This window comes from Melanerpes formicivorus, unplaced genomic scaffold (genome assembly GCF_026170545.1).
Source record: "Melanerpes formicivorus ecotype bairdi unplaced genomic scaffold, bMelFor1.0.p_v2 SCAF_11, whole genome shotgun sequence".
NCBI classification, from domain to species: domain Eukaryota; kingdom Metazoa; phylum Chordata; class Aves; order Piciformes; family Picidae; genus Melanerpes; species Melanerpes formicivorus.
This window is the reverse complement of record NW_027142363.1, coordinates 9,164,799-9,188,058: the sequence shown is the minus strand read 5'-3', so window position 1 is coordinate 9,188,058 and position 23,260 is coordinate 9,164,799. Positions and strand designations below refer to the sequence as shown.

At 41.9% G+C, this 23,260-nt stretch overlaps 1 protein-coding gene across 3 annotated transcripts in view; it reads left to right on the top strand.

The window, feature by feature from the left end:
- The window catches only part of APP (amyloid beta precursor protein), a 236,614-nt gene that overhangs the window by 146,401 nt on the left and 66,953 nt on the right, over window positions 1-23,260 (top strand). For 2 of the 3 annotated variants that reach the window (XM_068144469.1, XM_068144468.1), the window contains exons 7-8: window positions 1,762-1,929; window positions 17,888-18,021. In XM_068144469.1, coding sequence (XP_068000570.1) covers window positions 1,762-1,929; window positions 17,888-18,021 — 302 coding nt within the window. The remainder of the gene's footprint in view (window positions 1-1,761; window positions 1,930-17,887; window positions 18,022-23,260) is intronic. The other variant, XM_068144470.1, reaches the window with a different exon arrangement.

Sequence of the window (23,260 nt, the reverse complement as noted above, 5' to 3'; positions counted from 1 at the left end):
AAAAATTCTCTTGATTGTACCTGCCTCTTTAATGTCTAGAGGCACTATTCATTTTTAATTGACACGTGGCAGCTCTTCCAAGGCTATGACAAAGTTAGCTTTGTGTGAAGATTTGACTGCGTAACAGGGCAGTGGGGCTGGATTTGGTTCTTCAATCAGAAGAAACACTTGTATAATAAATGTGGCCTATAATTAGTCATAGGGTAGGATACAATTAATTGCATTTTATGTATTGTACAACTAAATATGCTTATTTTGCTTTTTCTTAACCCCAAACCCCCTGGTATTCCTTCCCTCCCTGCTGTTCCTTTCCCCCTAATTGCTTGATACAGAATGGCAACGTTAGTATAGCACATCCTTAACAGCTGCATACCTGGGGCTTGTTTCTCTTAGACTGAATGTATGTTCTATGCATTGGGGCTTGACATTATTTATTGATATGATGCATGAATATGTAAAATATACTTCTGTATTTAAGCAGTGGAGATACACACTGACTGACAATGACATTGGACGTAAAACCTATTTAGAAACTGTGGTGATCCTGGGGAGGGTAAAGTAGATGGATCAAGACAGACTCTGGAAAGCAGGATTCTTTGTAGCCCGTATCTGAGTGGTGATGAGCATGCAGGGGATTTTTAGTGCTAGTGCACTGATATTTCTTCATACCTTTCAATCCTTAGGGACCTGCCTTCCACAAATTTCACATATACACAGAGAAGGTGGAAACCTGTAGCCAAATGTACTAGTTTGTCTGGCAATGCAGTGCATGGGATGAAAGCAAATGAGGGGTGTGGTGATGTCTAATGTTCTGTAGATTTGAAATGACTGAAGCAGCGTGTTGAAAGATAAAACTTTGTGTCTGTTTGGAACATTATTGGTAAAGGGCTATACATTTACGTGTGTAATTGGCTGAATTCCAAATTGCAGGCAAGATTTGCTTTGTCTTCCTTTATTTTGTGTGGTTTGGTTCTTCACTCAAGTTTTCCGGTGTTGCAGGATGCAGGCAGAGGCTGTGGCAGCTCACAATGAGCACAAAACATTTTAAATTATCTTCCTGTGCCTATTCACTTGGGATGAGAGTTCTTCCTATGGATGGGTTGAGGCTATGGCAGCAATTTTATATATGTGAGCCCTCAAACTATGAATTAAAAAACCTGTGCCAGGCAGCTTGCAAAAGGGAGTTTCTTTGGCAGTGACTGCATATAAATAAGTGTTTGGAAAGAATTTGTTTTCCTCTGTAGCTCATAAATGTTTTGGCTTTGTTTTTATTTATTTTGTATGAGCTAGGAAACCTTCTGAACTTGGATAGGGGGTGGACTATATAGCTGAGGGTGGGAGGGGGGGTTGGAAATTGTCTTCTACTTTCAGATGTTCCCCTTCCAGGTAGGTGAAAGGGGATATGATGTGGTCAATGTTGTGGGCAGGAGTTGATAGGGTGATTGTCCCCCTCCTGGATTGAAGCAGGTGAAACTTTATGCTTGTACCATGGCCACCATGCTGGAGCTTGTTTCAGGGCAACGCCCCTCAGTGTATAGAGATCACATAGCTAAATAAACAAAAGTGTAGGCAGGTTAAGGAAACTTAGTTCAAAATCTCCCTACCTCCTCTCTGGGGTGGTTTCCTAGGGAAGGGTTCCCCATTCCTCCAAATGCCGCCTTGATGCATCTCCTTTCTGGACGTTGAGAGACACCTAACTAAGAAACAGAGACAATACCATTTACATGCTAAATATGGTTCCTCCGGGTCTCCTGTGACTAGAGGTGTGCTCTGAGCAAGCTGAGACTGGTCCCTGCCGCGCGATGATCTCCCGCTGGTACTTTGACGTGGCCGAAGGAAAGTGCGCGCCCTTCTTTTACGGTGGCTGCGGCGGGAACCGGAACAACTTTGACTCGGAGGAGTACTGCATGGCGGTCTGTGGCAGCGTCAGTAAGTGCCCCTCCACACCTTCCTCGCTCCCGCACAGCAGGAGTGGACCTGGGCTCACACTAACCCCTGACTGCAGTCTGTCCAGCGCCTCTTCTCACTACTTAGATCTTCATTAGTCTCTTGCTAACCCGGCATGGTAGTGGGTGACTTCTTGGTGCTGTAGATGGGGGTCTGCAAGTAGGTAGCTAACAGCCTAACACTTCCTTAGACGAGGCCTTTCTTGCTCACCTTCTCTTAATTTTTCTATCAAAGTGTACTGACATGTGTCTGTCTCTCTGTGTGCATGTACCATGCATGTGCAGGAAAAAAACCACAAACTTTAGGCAAGCCTCAGGTAAGTTGAAAAACAGCTCATCATTTTAACAATGTGTTTTCGTGTTTTATTTCTGACCTTTTTTTGAATCAAAGCATAGTAAGCTCATTAAATAACAGAATGTTTATTTACAGATTATTGTACTTTTTTTTCCCCTTTTTGTTTGTTTTTAGTTTTAATACTTCATGTGTGTTTGCAGTGCAAAGGGGAGGAATTACATGTAACTCTTTTAGGTTTCCTTGAGGGCTGCGACGCACGTGGATGTGAATCACCTCCCACTTACTGTAACACAAGCTGTATTTTAGTAATTGCTTTCCTTGAAGAAAGAGCATTGCACTGTGATTTTTGGTTTGAGAAGGATGGCTTTCTCCATCACAGGCTACTGAAGCTGATGAGTCACATGCTGTATTTATCAGCTGGGTTTTGGTTTGGGTGCCTCTGGTGCACTCCCCTGCCATCTGTCTTGCCATCATATACTCTTGGGTGGGTATTAGCTGTCACATCTGGCACATTAAAGAGTGAGTGTGTATCTTGCTGCCCTACCTCCTCACAGGGCATGGAGCAGCAGAACACAAGCAGCACCTTAGGGTTTCTTTCAGTAAAATGTTTTCCAAACTGCATGTAGAAGTGTTTGCATTAAGTAGAGGGCTTGAAAATGTGCACAAACACACATTGAGCCCTAGCAAGATGTTGTGGTGTTGTGGTGCAGAGGAGGTGAAGCCAGAGCAGTCATGGAGGAATGATTGCTCCTCTGGTGCTCCTGATGCTTTCAATCTCAGCATCTTTTAGAGCCATTCATGGCAAAGCTCCGTGGAGGGACAGTGAAACACTTCATGCAGAAAGTCTATACCAAAGCAAGTGAGGAGGATATCTCATTGACAGTGATCAACTTCTACAAGACAGAAGATACAGTGAAGAGAGCAAAGAAATATGCAGTGGCTGGAATGAAGTCTGTAATATATTTGCTAAAAGAGTGAAATGCTGAACTATTAACTTCCTGTGTTATGCAAAACATTACCATAGATGCAAACCATCATTTGATTGTGTGCCCTGTTAAAGGCAAGAAAAACTGGGGCTTTCTAACAGGTTAAATTAGGACAGCAGTGGGGGAAAAAAAAGAGAGAGTTTTAAAGAGAAAATATTTATGCAATGAAAAATGCGGGGTATGTGATAATGTCAAGCAGTTGAAGTTGTAGGCATGTAAGGAGGAAAGAAAAATAAACTGAAGATAGCTGACTTATGCATATTAGAAGCATAGAAGAATCACTGCAGGGTAAGAGATGTTGACCAATAAGCCTAGAAAAGCCTACGTGTGGTTTCAGGTAGCCAAGATGAGGCTGTGTTTATTCTTTACTGCTACAGCCATCAGAGAATTTGTAAAGGAGAATTAACCTTCATCAGTCGTGTGTGGGTGAGTATCATGGGTCATTGGATCCCAGACAAGGTAATGGCCATTGAAATGAATAGTGGAAAACGGCTGAGAGACTGGACCTTTTGTTAGTTTGCAACTGGAAACAGTCTCAGCAAGGGGAGAATGACAGGATTGAACATGATTTACCTGCACATAGCTTTGAATGCTTTAGGTGTTTGCCTTGGTCTGTATGAGGCAAATGAAAGCTAGCTACCTCTGCTAGCACACCTGTTGTGACAATACCTGTTCCTTTCCACAGAAATTGGAAGGAGGGGGGGAAAAAGGGACAGGAGGGCCTTTCATCCTTACCTTTTATGTCCAACAAGATAAGATTGAATAAAGAATAGCTGTGGGGCTTTTTGTGCTGAGCATTTTACTTTTATGGTCAGTATTGAGTATTTCTAACAGCTTCATGCTCTGTTCTTGTTGGGAAAAGTCAGCCTTTATGCATTCCTGGTAGGAATTAAGAATTATTACTGCCTTTGGCAGCATTCCTGAAAAATCTATAATATTATTGTGAAGGCTGGACAACAGCACGAATAAAGATTGTAGGAGATCATGATCTTGCAAGATCGTGGTTTTGTTCAACATCCAGCTTGCTTTTTGGCTCTTCAGCCATGTGGATGCATTTCTTTGCTTAAATTCTGCAGCAGGACTAGGAGCAGACTCATACATCTTCAAAGATTGCACATCTAGCATATAGAACTCTAGTTACGCAGCACTTCAAATGTGAAGGTTTCATTTCTAGCTTTTGTAGTACTGCAACATTATTACACAGAGGGAATAGTGTTGCTGACTAAAATAGCAGTCACATCACAAAACAGACTTAATGAGAGTTACTCTTAAATGGTGAAACTTGGAGGGGTTTGTGACTTTGATAATGCAGTTGTGTTGCTTTTTGTATCCAGGTCACAGGTGAGATCATAGCACCATCTGCTTCTAATAGCAAGGCAACAGAGTTACATTTCCAATCAACCCAGTGATCTTTTTGCAGGAAATCATCTGCTTCAAGGGATGACCTTGATCACAGTCTTATAAAGAATGTTACGTGTTGAATAAAACTTGGAAATTCAGTTGTCTTCCTTCTTCAAACTTGCCTCTTGGCAGCAGCTGTTTTTAAACTCGAGCTGTTCATCAGGATAAATGATCTCTTTTTAAGACTGGCAATTCTCTCAGAGCATGTAGAATAGGAAATGAAATAAGAAACAACTTCTAAATATACTATAGATCTCATTCGTTAGGATATTCAGATAAGCCTGTGAGAATCCTGTCTCATAAAACCTGGTTTGGGTGCTGTTCTATTCCTTAGTTTCTGCTCAATGAAACAATGGCAACACCATTATAATTTGTGTTCATTTCATAGTTACTTTAGGATTCCAAATTCTTGATCTGAGTTGCTTTAAGGAGAGTATTTGATCTCCTTGGCTTCGTTTGCATAGCTGTCAGCGAGGGAAAAATAGAGCTGGTCTTGTCTTTTAAAATAGACCTCCCAAAGGGCTTTTTCCTATTGAGTTTTTTCTTTAGCAGTTTCTCAAACAGCACTTGATTCTATAAGGTACACTTTCAACCTCCTTTAGATATTGTATATTTAATGATAGTGTTAGTCTATTCTTGTATTTTCATGTTACTTCACTGTGCTCTGTGCTCTAATCTATACACCTGTTATTTCTCTTTCTAAAACACCTTGGGTTTCCTCTGGTTTTATCTGCTGCTTCATTATCATCATGCTGCTTCTCCTTAGTCTTCATTGTTTTGCAGAATACAAATGGTAATGAAAATAAGTGCTGAAAATGATAGGCTTCAGCAATTATGTGCAATCTTGTCTTAGGTACCCATCTGATGTTGAAGAAAGAGGTTTTTTCACCTGGCTGTAACGCAGATGCCACCCTCCCCCCAGTTGCAGAGAAGAAAATAAGAAGAACAATGGATAAGAGTTTCCATCTTGGCCACTGCTGTTCTGTCCACCCCAGCACTCATCTCCCTTAATCTATCTATTTAAAATTTGTGCCCTCCCTCCCCATCCCCTTTGTGCTTATTTATTTACTCCATTCTTTACTGTTTTTCTTCAGTGTTGTGCCCTACCAAAGAAAAAAAAAACGTGCATCTCTGTTAGGCAGGAGACCAGACAGATGCATGTCTTTCCTTTGTCTAGCTGTGGTTTGTTTTGCAGGAAAAGCTAATTAAATTAAACAGAGGGTAATACAAAATAGTGAATAGTGGTTGGATTTCTCTTGAGTCGTGGAAAAGGATGAAAAGGCAAGATGTGACTTCATTTCCCTCATAATGCATTGAAATGGGAATGTAATGCTGAAGATGCTCTGTTATCACAGATGCTCACATGCCATGAATACTGAAGGCAGGAATACTGAATTTTAATATCCTGAACACACTAGACAGGAGAAAAAAAACCCAAACCCACATGTTTTATTCTGCTTCCTTGCTGATGTCTCTTTGCCTTGATCTGAACACGTAGGTCTGTTCTGTCATGCAATGCCTTAGACACTTCATTATCAATGAATGTGACTGATGCTCTGAGTTACGTCTGTTGGGTAGGAGCTACTACAGTCAAATTTTTCCATTCATTACCCAGCTGAGTGGGAATTGTTATATAGTTGCCCCAGGAAAAAAAAAAATCAGGCTTTTAGGATCTTGTTACCAGTTCCTTCAGCCTGCTAGACCACATGCTCACTCTTGATTGATTTTTAATAAGGATGCTCAATAGTGTCTACAGTTTCTATTCAATAGAAGGACTCAAACTTGTACTGTGTGACTGGTCATAATGGCTCCTTTGAAGTCATTAGCATCTGTCAGGCAGTTAATTTAGATTTAATGACCACAGAATGAGTATGTATTGACAGGAATAAGCAGAAGATGATAAATTGCTGTTAACAAAGAAATTGTTTCTGTCCTACTGTCATACTGAAAAGTAATTTATTCTATACATTTTCCCATGTCTCCTATCTGTCTGTTGTTAAACATCCACATTGTCTGTTAAACATCCTTAAAGCTATAGGCATTATTATTTTTTTTTTAAATAAATACTACTTTGAAATTATATTAAAGTCTTAACTTGGGGAAACAAGAAGCTTCAAAATTAGGAAAATGAGTTCTCTTAAATGAGCTTCATTTGCCAGCTGCTGCACAGGCGACAGCTCTCCCAGCAGCTCCTGCCACCACAGCATGGTGCACTCAGGGCAGAGTGGAATTCATGCTGCTGTGTTTTCAGTTGTTCTGCATCTAAAGCAGGAGTGAGCTGTACTCTAGTGGCACAGTCAGGCTTTTTAAACTTTGACAGATCATTAAATTGAAGTCTTATAAAATAGAGAGTTTTATCATTGTACTGAATTGCTACAGCTAACAACAGAGGGTACCAACGAGGAGGTTCAGCGTTGTCAGTTGCCTCCTTTCTTGTGTAAAGCCTGAAACATAGTAGGAAGTTTAAATGTCAACACAAATTTTGGGTTTGATCACTTCAGAGCACAATAACAAATTTCAGCTGAATTTAAGTAGAATAGTGTTTATTCTTTAGGCTGTGTGTTGTGAACTTACGAACTTGCCAGATACTTTATTCCTATTTCAAATGGAAGCTATTGAAAGAAACACACTAAAAGCTATGATTTCATAATATACATGGAATCTCACACCCTCTTAAATATAGATTAAAATACTGTGCACAATACTAAGACTAATATGGAGGGTCCACTCTCACACCTTTCATGTAGGCTAACTTCAGCCTGCCTGCACATTAGTATCAATCTGTTCTTGATAACTGGTGAGATAAGTCTTAATGTGTTTCCAGTTTGTGCTCTTAAGTGAGAGGAAGATTCATGACCTCTAGTGTTTCACAGCATCCAGTTTAATTTGTATTCAGAGGTACTGCAATTAACAATCTCTACCTTTTAACAGCAGCATCTTATAGGATACTCCTGTTGTCAGTAATTTCCTCAATCCATTTGTTACTTGTTTGGGATTTCGACGTGTTCATAGTTAGCAGGATGCAAAATGTTTTGGCAGCTAAACTTCCGTGTCAACTTCCTAAGTCTTTCTAAGGCATTGAAGAACTACAATGTTTTCCTGTAAGCATAATGGTAAAGTATACCAAATTCTTAGGCAGCCCATTTTAATCCTTTGTTTTATTTATTGGGTGATTGCTCATTTTACTCACACAACTGCAGAGGCTTCTTGAGCTTGAGGTCAGGTAGGGGTCTCAAAAGACACAAAGCAGGCCGCATCTACAGCAGCATTCATCTGGACAGGCTGATACTGCCCTTTCACTGCTTGTGAGCTTTATGGCAGAGTTGGCATGCCTCTGTCTATAAAAGCAGCAGAGCTTGCAAATTGCTTCATGCCAGGAAAGCCTTTGTTTTTGTCTTTGACAGCACACTTCAGGCTGGAAAATATTCATCACAGTAGCTGGCTACAATACTAATCTGTCATGGCGTTACAGAAGATGTAATTGCAGATACAGGAGCCTAGTGATAACATTTCAAATTGCAGTGATATTGCAAGGAAGCACTTAACATAAGTCTGAAATATTCTATTTGAATTAATAAAAACCCCAAAATTATTACAAATTCACTAAGCCATACTAGGGCAACCTGTTGCCTCGTCACAAAGGCTTTTTATGTTCAATTGTCTTCGTGTTTCTCAAATTAGCAGTAAAGGGGACGTTACCTCTCAGGACTTAAATGTGTCCCTCTCCCACCATCTCCAGCATGAATTGCCTATATGTGTTGAGTTTTATTTTCTCTTGTATAAAAACAGCACATCTTGGTGAAGTTGAGGCCAATTTTAAGTAATGTAGATGAAATATTAAGGAGAGCATATTCTTCAGTGTAAATGTTTGACACTTAGCATTCAGTGGCTAGGTGATGTAATACCAGCTATTTAAACTTTGAATTTTGACTGCCACCTTCAATGGATGCCAATGACTGAGGTCTATTTCCACAGTTTCTGTATCCATATAAATCTTGGCTTTATATTTCACCATGAAGCCAGTGCTGAACAAGGCCCCTTTAAAAAAGGAATAAAGTTTAGGATTCAAAAGGGAAAGGATGCAAATGTGTTTTGATAAATGAGAGTGAGACTACTGGTAAGCATAATGTACTGTGGTAGACACTGTTTTTCCTGTAACTTCTGTTGTGTCTAACCACAGTTCTGTTTGTTTATTCTGTGGAACTTGATGACTCTTGTTTACAGCCTCAACAAAAGCAATATTCAGGAGAATATTTCTAGCTTGTATTTGTTCTCATTTGATGTAACAGGTAAAGAATTTAATGTGGGTTTTTTTTTCTTCATAAATATTTAAACTTATGATGAAAAATCAAATGAGAATGCCCTTGAAGCAGAGTATTGCAACTATACTTGATGGAAGTTTTATTTGGAGACCTCCTCCCATGCACCAAATGAACTGAAGGATTCAGAGGAAATTGATCAGAGCAATTAATGGCCAAGATGACTGTCAAATAGATGTAAGCAAGGCAAAATTGCATTTGCCAGGGCTGGTGAAAAGGAGGCTGCATTGATGGAGGTGCATTGCAAGCATGATTACCAAGTTCTGACTGAGGAGATTGGACGTGGCACTTGGTGCCATGGTCTAGTCATGGGGTCTGTGTTGATAGGTTGTACTCGATGATCCTCGAGGTCCTTTCCAACCTAAGTTATACTGTGAATAGATAATTTATCTTGAAGTTCTTACACAGAAAGATTCTTAAATGAGAAAATTTAACTTAAACCTTGTTTAGATGGCAAGTATTAACTTTAGTTGAGGCAGTGGGTGAGGAATGGTGTGAGTAAGGTATGGTTTGTATTTGAGTGTTCTCTCTGTAGATGTCCCTGTGATAGTTTTCACTCAACAGTCTTTCAAGCTGCCTGTTCTGATGCTATACCAACCCTTCAAATTAGGACATAGCAAAGGAAGATAGGATCAGTCTTTACAATATAAAGTTGAGGAAGGAATGTAACTTTTAAACTTGTGTTTCTTATCTCAAAACAATTATATTTTCAGGCCAAGGCTGCTACATTGACTTGTAATTATTCTTGGAATACTAATGCAAGTTATGAAATACTACAGAAACTATATCTTTTATGACAGTCTTACATGACAGTGTGATTTAGCTTTGATGGGTAATAAAAACAATGAGCTAACCCAGTTAGTAAGAAGGGAAAGAGTATCCCTCTGGAACACTGGATTCCCTTTCATATGTTAACACTCTTCATGCCTGGAATCTTTTTCTAGTACTAGTAGGTATTCTTAACCTAGTGGTTATTTTTAGCCCATGTGCTTTTTAATCCTGTTTAGTAACTCATTTAACACAGAAAAGTCAAGCCTTCTCAGAGCTGGTGATTGTTTTTACTGCTTTGGATGTGATCCTTGGGCATACAACCATTACTGTTACAGGGGACTTTTTGTCTTAAGTGGATGCATTATTACTTATTTTTCGTGACAGAAGAATGTATTTATTTGTGTTCAAGTTACATGGGTTGGGAGTCCCTCCCTTTGTAGTCAGAATTTCTCAGTTTTTAGTAAGAACACTTTACTTTCAAAGACTTTTTGGGTGTCTGTTGTTGAAACATGAAGGTAAAGCAGATGTGCAAGATAAATAAAACTCATCTGAGTGGATCAGGCTGAGTGATAAATGTTAGTTGGTATGGCTGAGCCTTAATGGCAATGAATAATGTCATGGGAGTTCATGTTGTTAGCATCTTTACTGAAAGTTAAAAAGTGGGCAGAGACAGAGTTGAGTGGCCTGACGGGCAAGAGCGTTAGGCTCTCATGGTGATCAGCGCAGCGCACTGCTCTGCAGTTAGCTTTCAGGCAGGGAGATCCACTGATGAGCCACAGGATGAAAGATCGGTCTCCCACAGCTCCCACCAGAGCAGGGGTGATGCCGACTCTTAGAGCGCAGCAATGCTGTCTTTTTGCTGCCCCTTCTGCCCCCTCCCTCCCAACCCCAAAAAAGAAACAAATAGCAACAACCTGCCACTCACAGGTCAAATACTAAAACTGGAGACGTCTGGGTTTCGTTGTAACAAGGTCTCTCTTGTGATGTTGACTATGGGAGGAACTTTGCCCTGCCCATTTTTCTGTAGTTTTAGACAGTGGTCTAAAACTAAAGTCTTTAGTTTTTAGAAAGTGATCTTGGTGAAAACTTGTATGAAGAGAAAGTAATCAAAAGTGAAAAAGGAATGGCACTTTTCCTGCTGGTTGTCTAGATTACAGCGCTAAGAATGAGATAGTTGTCTAATGCTGTATATTATACATAGTATGTAAATACACTTGCTGATTTTTTGCTCCAGTATTGATCTCTACTAGAAAGCAAACACATTTAGCACACAATTTTCTCTAAATTAAATTATGTTAAATACTATTAAACTTGAAGTCCTTATGTAAAAAAACTCATCCTGGCATATGCTTTTCCCTTTATTTAACGTTATGTTAATTTGATAACTCTTGTCCAGTCTTAATTTCATCATAGTATCATAGTATCATTCAGGGTTGGAAGGGACCACAAGGATCATCTAGTTCCAACCCCCCTGCCATGGGCAGGGACACCCCACACTAGAGCAGCCTGGCCAGAGCCTCATCCAGCCTGCTCTTAAACACCTCCAGGGACGGGGCCTCGACCACCTCCCTGGACAACCCATTCCAGGGTTTCACCACTCTCATGGGGAAGAACCTCCTCCTCACCTCCAGCCTGAATCTCCCCACCTCCAGCTTCATTCCATTCCCCTAGTCCTATCACTACCTGAGATCCTGAGAAGTCCCTCCCCAGCCTTCCTGTAGGCCCCCTTCAGATACTGGAAGACCACAATTAGGTCACCTCTGAGCCTTCTCTTCTCCAGACTGAACAGCCCCAACTCCTTCAGTCTGTCCTCATAGGAGAGGTGCTCCAGCCCTCTGAATGACATAATTTGTACTGTATCATCAGGCAATAATTTGTCTGTTCTTTCATAAAAAGGTAATCTTTATTTTTCTTCCCTGTGGTCTACATTCTGTTAATTGACTTTGCCGCCCTGCTGTAAGCAGAGCAGCTTATTCAGAAAATAATGGGGATGCCATCTTGTAAAAATATCTCATTTCAGAAGGTAGCTATAACAATTATAGAAACCCTTCTCACTAGAGATATTCCATATGCACTTGTGATTGTCAGAAGTGCTATAATTAGTTGTGATCTTAGTCAACAACTGAAAGCTTTGATCTTAATCCTTCATTAATGAAGCAGTTGCATGTGTGGAATTCAGAGGTAATTAATGCATTCACTGAATGCCACATTGTAGCTGGCTAATGCTCTAATTTCGAATGGTTTCCCATCTTGTTTGAAACAGCTTATGTCATTCAGTAAAAGAGGCATCCACTAAATCTTTTGCTTTATTGGTGAGCAACTGTTTATCCTTTTCACTGGAGAGGTTGATATGGATTACTTATTTTTATGTGAAATATAAAACAGGATCTGGGGTCATGTTGTGGCATGATTCTTCCGTTTCTTTTTTTCATGGCCCTCTGGTTTTTGAATAGCAAAACAGAGAGAGCATAATTTAGTTGTATTATTAAACCTGTGTTTTAGTTGTATTATTAAACCTGTGTCTCCAGAAAGGTTGGGATTTTAAAGTCTAACAGAAATCCAAAAAGAAAAGAAAGAAATCAGTTGGGAATTAACAGGCAAATGAGTGCAAGTGTGAATAAAATGTCATCTGATACTGCATGTCTTCCACAACCTGTCAGCACACACTTTTTGATCATTCTTCACAGTATCACAGTATAACTAAGGTTGGAAAGGACCTCGAGGATCATCGAGTCCAACCTATCAACACAGACCTCATGACTAGACCATGACACCAAGTGCCACGTCCAATACCCTCTTGAACACCTCCAGGGACGATGACTCCACCACCTCCCTGGGCAGCACATTCCAATGACGAATGACTCACTCGGTGAAGAACTTTCTCCTCACCTCGAGTCTAAACCTCCCCTGGTGCAGCTTGAGACTGTGTCCTCTTGTTCTGGTGCTGGTTGCCTGGGAGAAGAGACCAACCCCTTCCTGGCTACAACCACCTTTCAGGTAGTTGTAGAGGGCAATGAGGTCACCCCTGAGCCTCCTCTTCTCCAGGCTAAACAATCCCAGCTCCCTCAGCCTCTCCTCACAGGGCTTGTGCTCAAGGCCTCTCCCCAGCCTTGTTGCCCTTCTCTGGACACGTTCAAGTGTCTCAATGTCCTTTTTAAACTGAGGCGCCCAGAACACAGTACTCAAGGTGTGGCCTAACCAATACAGAGTACAGGGGCACTATGACTTCCCTGCTCCTGCTGGCCACACTATTCCTAATGCATGCCAGGATGCCATTGGCCCTCTTGGCCACCTGGGCACACTGCTGGCTCATATTCAGGCGGCTGTCGATCAGTACCCCCAGGTCCCTCTCTGTTTGGGAGCTCTCCAGCCACTCTGACCCCAGCCTGTAGCTCTGCATGGGATTGCCATAGCCAAAGTGCAGCACTTGGCACTTGGACTTGTTGAATGCCATCCCTTTGGATTCTGCCCATGTAGTAGGAGAATGAGTTAAACAAGCAATGCACAAAAAATACAAGGTCCTTCTAAGAGCAGATGTAGCCTAAAAATGAGATCTGCCTGCAGTTTTTTTAAAGGAATCCCTACATGTAACTAATGTCTGACCAAACCTCCCAAGTTTACCATGAAAAAAACTTTCAATACAGCTCTAGCAACAAAGTTCCCAATTGTATTAGAGTTAGGATTGGTTTTGTGCCAACAGCAGTGAAGGATTTTAAAGTGTTTCTGCTTTCTGCAGAAGGGAGGCTCTGTGTTGTTGTAACTTTTTTTCCCTGGGAAGAGTAGACTATTGCTTATCCTTAGGTTGTAATCACAAGGGGTTTTTAACATGCCAGCGATAATTATGGGGGGGTTTTTAATACCAGGTGGATAAGTTGTCACATGCAGGGTTTGTAAACAAGAGGGAGGAAAACCTGGAAGGGTCATTTGGTTTTAAGCAGACTTAAGTTATTTTTTTGTCAAAAAAAGAGAGTAATACACACATAGCTAACCACTCATGGATTGATCACCTCGGAATTGCAGGTAGAAAGCAAAAATGTGTGTGACCATTTCATCTCACCTGTTAGTATTTTCCTAAAGTGTGCACTGAACTCCTCCGTAATGAAAATTTTCCCTGGTTTTCAAGAGTTCAAACAGTGTCTCTGTTTGCAGAGTGAGATGTGGTTAGTGTTGGTAGGTTGATTGGTCTCTGTAGCCACCAGCGACCACATAAGCATTCCGGGAGCGGTATGCAGGCTGAGTCCTTGAGGCTGACTTTGCGCAAGCTTGGCCTGCCCTGATGTGTGTTGGGCATGGACCACTGCCAGCAGTGGGCAGAGAAGGAGAAAACACCCATTTTAGCCCTTGCTTTCACATCTGTTCACTGGCTAGGTTTCAGAAGATGAAGCAAGATGTTTTCCAGGCTGCTTTAGGGCTAATCAGTGTATCTTTGCATCAGTCTTTTGTGTGACTGACCTATTTATTTGTACTTACTACTGAAAGTGCATGGCTCACTTTTGTCTGTATGTCCAGGCTTATTTCTGCCTACCTTAGGTTTCTGACCATCAGATTTGTTGTTTCTTTCTGGTAAAGCTGTCATCAGGAGTCTTTGCTCAGCATGGATTTTCTAAATCAAGTTACTAGTCCACTTGCTGACAGACGAGTGTAATTAATTGACCTTCTTACCCTGAAACAAGTCTTCCAAGCTCCCATCAGTCCACGTGCCCGTTTCTAAGCCCTCTTTCCTTTTCAGAAATGTGTAGTGAAGAGACACGTGTGACATTGCACCAACCTTTGGCCTTTTGCTCAAGGGCAGGGATAACAGACTGCTCCTGAGCAGTATTGCTCTTTGTTAGCATTACCCTCTTCATTGTTAGCATGAGAAGGCAGGTCGTAGTCGAATCAGCGTACTTCCTACACCCTTTGTCATGCTCCCTGGCACAGCCTGGCTGTCTTAGGTATGCCAGGTCTTGGTGTTTAATGCATAGTGTTTCATTTGGTTTTGCACAGCTTCTGGAGGGGGCTGGGTTCTCTGATGTCCTCAGCACCAGGCATTGAAAGCAGGTTTTTCAGTCCTCAGCACTTGCTACTCTCACCTGTTCAGAAACACACCAGCAAGCATCCTGGTGGGAAGCAACTGTATCATCTGAAAATCTGGGAAGTAAAGGCCATGCATGTGAGACAGGAGCTTTTGGAAATGAGACTTTGAATGTACAGCTGATTTAACTGGTCTCAATGCAAATTTTGGTGACCTTTTCCCCTGTTCAATAAATTAAAGGCTAAGTTTGCATAGTCTATTGGACAGTTATATAGATTGTCACTTCTTTCCACTCATATTTATACACAGTGAAAAAAAAACATATAAAAACTATAAAAGGTGGAGAAGAATGGCAATTGCACTGGAGTGCTCTCTCATTTGGTTTTTAGGATAGGATAGGATAGGATAGGATAGGATAGGATAGGATAGGATAGGATAGGATAGGATAGGATAGGATAGGATAGGATAGACCAGGTTAGAAGAGACCTTCAAGATCATCGCGTCCAACCCATCAACCAATCCAACCCACCTAAACAACTAACCCATGGCACCAAGCACCCCATCAAGTCTCCTCCTGAATACCTCCAATGATGGTGACTCCACCACCTCCCCAGGCAGCCCATTCCAATGGGCAATCACTCTCTCTGTATAGAACTTCTTCCTAACATCCAACCTAAGCCTCCCCTGGCACAGCCTGAGACTGTGTCCTCTTGTTCTGGTACTGGTTGCCTGGGAGAAGAGACCAACCTCTGCCTGTCTACAACCTCCCTTCAGGTAGCTGTAGAGAGCAATAAAGGTCACCCCTGAGTCTCCTCTTCTCCAGGCTAAGCAACCCCAGCTCCCTCAGCCTCTCCTCATAGGGCTTGTGTTCCAAACCCCTCACCAACTTTGTTGCCCTTCTCCAGACTCGTTCCAGCAAGTCAACATCCTTCCTAAACTGAGGGGCTCAGTTTTCCAGTGCTGTGTCTCATTTGACCTTCCCTGCTGTGTCCTGCAGAAGCAGCAAGAGGAATCCTTTCCACACCGAGCCTGATTAAACCATGGATCTTGTTACAATAACACATTATGAATGTTAGATCTCATGTAAATTTGTAGTGAAAAACATTACAGTCATGTAAGGAAAATCCAGCAAGGTTTGCTGAATGTTGTAGAAGCATCTTCAGTGGTGTTTGGTGAAGCCCTGTCAGGAAACAGAAGCCTGGCAGGGATGGTCTTTGCATGGTCTGACATACTTACATTTTTCCTGCTTTGAAATACAATTTTCTTTTCATTTTCTAAATGGAATTAAAATGTACTATACTTAACTGCAGCTTCAGGAAAAATAAAGATTAATTTGGTGCTTGAGAGATTAAAAGGCAAAGATATTTAGAAATGCTTCTGAGCATTGCAGAAATGGTTTGGGTTGATCCATGATAGTTTGGGTTTGAAATTTGCTTACACTGACTGTAGTTTTTCCAGCAGGTAGTGTTGTACCCCAGCTCAAACCACGGTGTCATTAAAGATTGGTTCTTATCACTAGGAGTTTAAAAAGAATGAAAATGTATGTGCCTTTATAACAGTATTAGAGACTAGGTGGTCTGAAGTTGGAAGAGTAGCTGCTGAAAATATTGGAAGTTGCAGTGTGCCCAGGCAGCCAGGAGGGCCAATGACATCCTGGCCTGCATCAGGAACAGTGTGGCCAGCAGGAGCAGGGAGGTCATTCTGCCCCTGTACACTGCACTGGTTAGGCCACACCTCAAGTACTGTGTCCAGTTCTGGGCCCCTCAGTTTAGGAAGGCTGTTGACTTGCTGAAGCATGTCCAGAGAAGGGCAACAAAGTTGGTGAGGGGTTTGGAACACAAGCCCTATGAGGAGAGGCTGAGGGAGCTGGGGTTGCTTAGCCTGGAGAGGAGGAGACTCAGGGGTGACCTTATTGCTCTCTACAACTACCTGAAGGGAGGTTGTAGACAGGCAGAGGTTGGTCTCTTCTCCCAGGCAGCCAGTACCAGAACAAGAGGACACAGTCTCAGGCTGCACCAGGGGAGGTTTAGGCTGGAGGTTAGGAGGAAGTTTTGCACAGAGAGAGTGATTGCCCATTGGAATGGGCTGCCTGAGGAGGTGGTGGAGTCACCATCCCTGGAGGTGTTCAGGAGGAGGCTTGACAGGGTGCTTGGTTGCATGGTTTAGTTGGTTGGGTGGTGTTGGATGACAGGTTGGACATGATGGTCTTGAAGGTCTCTTCCAACCTGGTCTGGTCTGGTTCTATTCTATTCTATTCTATTCTATTCTATTCTATTCTAATCTCATTTTATTTTGTAATTCCTGTGGCTTGTCAGGAAGCTTATTTGTCCCTGTCTGTTTGTTACAGTGATTCAGCAACAAGGTTTGCAAGGCTACAAAATTTAACCTTGTAACTAAATATTTATGAAGCATTTAAAAAATGTAGGAGGAGTAATCATTTGCATTGCCTATGCCTTCTCAGTTGGGTATTTTTTATTGTTGGCTGTTTGCTTGCAGAATCTTTTGTTTTGAGATAAGCAAGGTCTTCCCTTTGGTCCAGTGAATAATTTATACAGCAGCAGCCAAAGCCATGCATGCCTCTTGGAGGGAGCAGGTGGAGGTATCTCAAATGCAGCCCTAAGGCTTTGTGTTAATTTGGTGGGGTGAGGTTCTATTTGTTTTGCTTTTGGACTTATCCTGCTATTTTATCTTAGATGTATAAGTTTGGGTTTAGGTTGAAGTTTTTGTTGTAATTCAAGGGTGTGTTTCATTGGGACTAACAATGTACTTCTGAGTTTGGAGTTTCTCTTGGTTTGGTTTTTCTTTGTTTGCTTGGGTTGTTTAATAGTTTAACATAAATGCTAAATGGGATTTTTTCCTTTGGTAGCAGTTTCTATCCTGTGTCTCAGTAACATTACTTTGTTCACACTGAAGAGTTTCTCCTGCACTAGAAAATGGGATGGAGGGGAAATCTTTGTACATTTATATGTATTTTCTCTGTGACTCATATCTATACCTAAACCACATTTTAATGCCATTTTCTGAGGTTGAATGAATTCCTGATGGAAATTGCAACAGATGTTTCTTACTTGGTCCAACTAAATTTTGCCCATATTAAAGTAGACATTCTGCTTTTCTTGCCCCTCCCTCTCCCCTGCCCCCAAATTTTACCTCAGTCCCCACTACAGCTGCTAGCACTCCTGATGCTGTTGACAAATACTTGGAGACACCTGGGGATGAAAATGAACATGCCCATTTCCAGAAAGCCAAGGAGAGACTTGAAGCTAAGCATCGTGAAAGGATGTCCCAGGTAAGAGGGGATTTCTTTATTTCTAAATAAGGGAGGGAGTTTTGTGTGTCAAGTCATGAGATACTTGGAGTCTCTAAGGCTTCAGCCAGCTGCCCTGTCTATTTGCAGTCTTGTAAAATCACCATTTGCTGATTCTTGTCTAGGAATTTCTGATTCTTGCCTAAGAATTCAAATGGTAGGGTCATAAATTTATGGAGGGGTCACAGCTGAAATCATAAGTATTTGCAGTTAGTTTTGCTGGCTAAAAAGAGGGGGAAACAGTCTGTTACAAATCTTTTATCTTTGTGGAAGAATATTTGGTTTGATCTTATTTCTATGTGAAGGACTTGACCGCTATATTAGTCATTCTTTGTAGTAGCTGGGGGAGATTGTGATTAGTTTTGTTCTCCATGTGTAGGCAAACATGGTTGTGCCCTGGGCTAATGTAAGCTGACATATGTTCTGATGGTCTTGAGCCTCGAGGTGATAGGAAATGCATCTGATCCTGAAGAAAAGGGGAGGAAATTAGTGCTTTTGAACTCAACCAAAATCCAACTGAATCAATCCATTCTTCCCTTCAACCGACTTCAACTATACACTGGGTTTAATCCTATTGAACACTTAAAGATGAGCTACCCACTCTCAGAAATGGGGTTTATAAGAGTAATGCCAATAAAAAATCATCACAGATCTGTTCTAATAACAAAAAGGAAGAAATACAAGAAGTTTAAAGGAACACTTGAGATGCATATATTTTTAGGCTGGGACAAGCTCAGAACCGAGTGTAGTACAATTCAGATGCACTGCATATATCTGTGGAACTGTTTAATGTTTCATTGTGACCTTGTTCCCCTGTTGCATTTTCAGTACTTCTGTTTATTGCTGACACATTAACCTTTAGCTCTGTGCTAAAATGCCTGAGTAGGCCTGAAATTAAGCTCTTGAATAAGTCCCCATCATCTGCTGGCACTGTAGCTGTGCCTGGCACTTTTCTAGTAAATAGAGCAGAGCATCTTTCCTGAAGCAGTCAGCTGATTGGTGCAAATCACATGCCATGAATATCACACTTAAGATATAGGAAGATATGTGCTTGTCTGCCTCTACTTGGGAAGCATTTGTTGTAGCACAAACTGTTTCCTCCTTAAATAAAGTAGTGCTAATTTAATGTTTTTTAAAGTGTTATGCTCTCCTTTCCTCTGGACGATTAACGTCTTGATTAAAACAACCAGGGGCTAAGGTGCCAGTGTCACTGAGTTTGGGTATGCAGCACTTTGCTCAGAGCTGGCCTGAGGTACTGGCTTTCCTCTTGAGGCCTGGGGTGCATCAAGAGGTGGTGAGCAGCAGTTTGTGAGGCAACTATGTGTTATGCCCCTGTCTAGAATAGGATAGAATAGAATTAACCAGGTTGGAAAAGACCTTCCAACCTATTACCCAACACCATCTTATTGACTATGGCACCATGGTACCAAGTGCCTCATCTATTCTCCTCTTAAACACCTCCAGTGACAGTGATTCCACCACACCCTGGGCAGCCCATTCCAAGGGCAAATCACTCTGTGAAGAACTTCTCTGGACACGTTCCAGCAATTCAACATCCGACTCATCCCAGTCCTCATAACAAACTTCTGTGCCTGCAGTACTGTTTGGGAAGGATGGGTTGGGAATCAGGAGAAAACAAAGGCATGCAGTCTGTCTGGTGAAGGAGAGGGGTTCTAAGGAGAGGGATGATGGGAATGTAGACATCACTCTCTTACTGCCTCCTCTTCAAAAAGCCTCTTTTACAAAAAGCACTGTAGGGGTGGATATCCTGGAAGTGAAGGACTGTGCCCTGCAACAGCCCTCAGATTCTCCATGTGGCTTCAAGTTCATCTCCAAAATCTCAGACTGAGTATTAGAGGCACCATTCAGGTGAACTGTGTGTATTTCCTCTGAAGTTGATGGCCTGTAGATAAGAGCTAATCAAATGCACAGGCACTCAGAAAGCATCCCACACACAATGATTTTCTTCAGGTCAATAAAATTAACAGCACCATATCACACCATCAGAAAGTCTCTGTGTAAATGTGCTGCACATTTTACCATGTGCATCTGGGAGAGCCTCACAAATGAGTGCTGTGGTTGAAGGGTTTGACTGAAGATCATGCTGGTGCTGCTGCATGCTCTGCCCTTGTTAGCACATCCCCAGCCATCCTTCCTGTCAGCACTAATGAGCATACAGCGACAGGGTGAGACAGGTCGGCTCCCTCATCTCACTGCAATGTCATTCTTCCAAAGCTAAATAAAATAACCAATTCTGGCCAGTTCAGCAAGCTACATCACTCCTGGGAAACAGCAGCATGAAGGGTACGTGAGGAAAGAACTATATTTGGTCTTTTTACTTTGCTTAAGGTAATTATGAAATCACAGCTTTAAAGTACATATGTCTCGAAATATGCAGAACCCCTGCAGAGCTCTGAAGGAGAGAGTTAGATAAGTTTTTAAAAATCAGTTTTCCTTTCTATGAATAATGTTTTGTACAACATGGAGCTAACCTCTCCTAGTTAACATTTAAAATGCTTAAGAAGTTAAAGATCTTACAGAGAAGAAGTAGAAAAACCCAGCTGGTTTAGGAAAATTGTCAAGGCTGTTCTTTAGTCTTAGTTAGCACCACACATCAGTTGGTTTGTCTACAAAAAAAAACACCCAGATGACTTTTATTTAGAACAGAATAGAATGAACCAGGTTGGAAAAGACCTTTGAGATCATGGAGTCCAACCTATCATCCAACACTATCTAATGAACTAAACCATGGCTCCAAATGCCCCATCCGGTCTCTTCCTAAACACCTCCAGTGATGGTGACTTCACCACCTCCCTGGGCAGCCCATTCCAATAGGCAATCACTCTTTCTGTGAAGAACTTCTTCCTAACATCCAGCCTAAACCTCCCCTGGTGCAGCTTGACACTGTGTCCTCTTGTTCTGTTGGTGGTTGCCTGGGAGAAGAGACCAACTCCCACCTGGCTACAACCTCCCTTTAGGTAGACAGCAATAAGGTCTCCCCTGAGCCTCCTCTTCTCCAGGCTAAGCAACCCCAGCTCCCTCAGCCTCTCCTCCCAGCAACTAGTTTTAAACCAGCATTTGATTTGATGCACGCTTGATTTTGCAACAGCAAATTAACTAATAAAAAACTTCATATGCATTCTGGTTCAGCTAAAATGTAATCATCTGAGAAGTAGGGCAGTTTATCATTTAAGAAAAATTAAATGGAAATTAAATATCTCATTCAAAACATACAATCAGGGCAAATGCTGGTATTCTGTATTTTCCTGGTATTTCCCTTAGTTCACCATGAAATTCTGACAACTGGTTCCTTTTCCTGTTGTACACAGGCAGAGATCCAATTTGTGTTGGTGTTTGTGTGAGTTCATAGTTCACAGTTCTTAAAAGATTCTCTTATTAGGGGAGTCTGTGCTCTTTAGTTCAGTGACCTGATGCACCTCTGTTTCAGACTTCCAATCCCTTCAGCTCTTAGGTGTCCGTCCATCTAGACTGCTGACATGGGTTAAGCTGGATCTGCTGCCGATACTCAATCCCATGCTGCTGTCATGCTAGCTTCAAAATGGAAGTGCAGGCTGGAGCAAAGTATTATGGAGCTTGAAGTTCAGATTGTAACATGTCAGGCTCCCTGTTCCAGCTGCTGCTCTTGGATTCTGGATTTCTTGGGTGCTGGCTCTTTTCCCACAGGAATGGTGGCGAGTTGAGTGGGAGTTGGGTAGCTCTCTGTTTTCTGCTTTCTGCAGGGGGATTTTTCTGCATCTCCCTGCACTTTTTCTGCAGATAGGCTAAGCTAAGGTAATTGTGCATTTTATTATTATTAATTATCTGGTTTTTCCCAGTAGAACTTTTTATCTCAACCCAGATTTTTTGTGTGTTACTTTCCCCTAACACAGAAGTGAGGGAGAAACAGGGAAGTTAACCCTGTTGTAACTGCCTTTATGTCCTGCACACATCTGGAGCAACAAGGCTTAGGAAAGGGCTACATTTGGCTGCTGAAGTTTCTTGGGCAGCCTCCAATTTTAAGGTTTTCCCCCAAAATAATGATGTGATTCAAATAACTGCAAAGCTGCATTCCCACACAAACAGGACAGGTATTCAGTGCTGCATGTGTGGCCTTTAATTGTTTACTATTCTCTAATGTACAATGATGTCTGCAATTTCCCTGACCCATGTGCAGCACCTTGCACACTTGATCTTGTTGAACTTCCTCAGGTTTCTTCAGTCCATCTCTGAAGCCTGCTAAGGTCCTTCTGGATGGCATCCCTTTCTTGTAGAGTATCAACCACATCACTCAGCTTGGTGTCATCCACAGTCTTGCTGAGGGTGCACTCAATCCTGCTGTCCATGGCCTCAGGAAAGATGCTAAATGATAGTAGAGCAGACCCTAGATAGCACCATCTCTATTATTTTGTGTGAGAAAGCTCTTTCCTTCCCTAAAACTGTCAGCTTAGGAGAACCCCACTGAGTTATATTGCAGGCTCTTTGAAGAGGTTCTGTGCCTTTGTGTAAAAAATGAGAGTAAATTCTGCTGTTTTCAATATAAGGAGATTTTTGTACTTAATAATGAGGGACAGTTTCTGTACTTCCCTTTCCCTCTTGCTGTCCCCTACAGCCCAGTTTCAAAAGGAGTCTGCCAGGCACTAAGTCTTGAGTTCTGCAGAAGTTTGTCTGTGAAATGTCTTGTTTCTTACATCTCAACCAGAAGTTGTCAGTTTTCATGTGCAAAGCCACTGAGCCTTGAAGTGCCATAAATCTTTGTGGCTTAGATAAGTCTGTGCTGTCAATGAAGGAGAACAGGTTTGGAAGTGCACAGAAGCCAGATTTGGCCTTTTTCTGCACATGCATATTTTGGCAAATTTTTTCCCCCCTCTTTGGATTCCTACAGAGGGCTACAGACTCATCGTGTCAAAAGCAATGACCTTCAGTGAGAGCAAAAGTTTGGGTGGTGGCATGACTTCCCATAGATCACAGTATCACAGTATCACTTAGGTTGGAAAGGACCTCAAGGATCATCAAGTGCAACCTATCAACACAGACCCCATGACTAGACCATGGCACCAAGTGCCACGTCCAGTCTCCTCTTGAACACCTCCAGGGTTGATGACTCCACCACCTCCCTGGGCAACCTGTTCCAATGATGAATGACTCGCTCGGTGAAGAACTTCCTCCTCACCTCGAGTCTAAACTTCCCCTGGCACAGCTTGAGACTGTGTCCTCTTGTTCT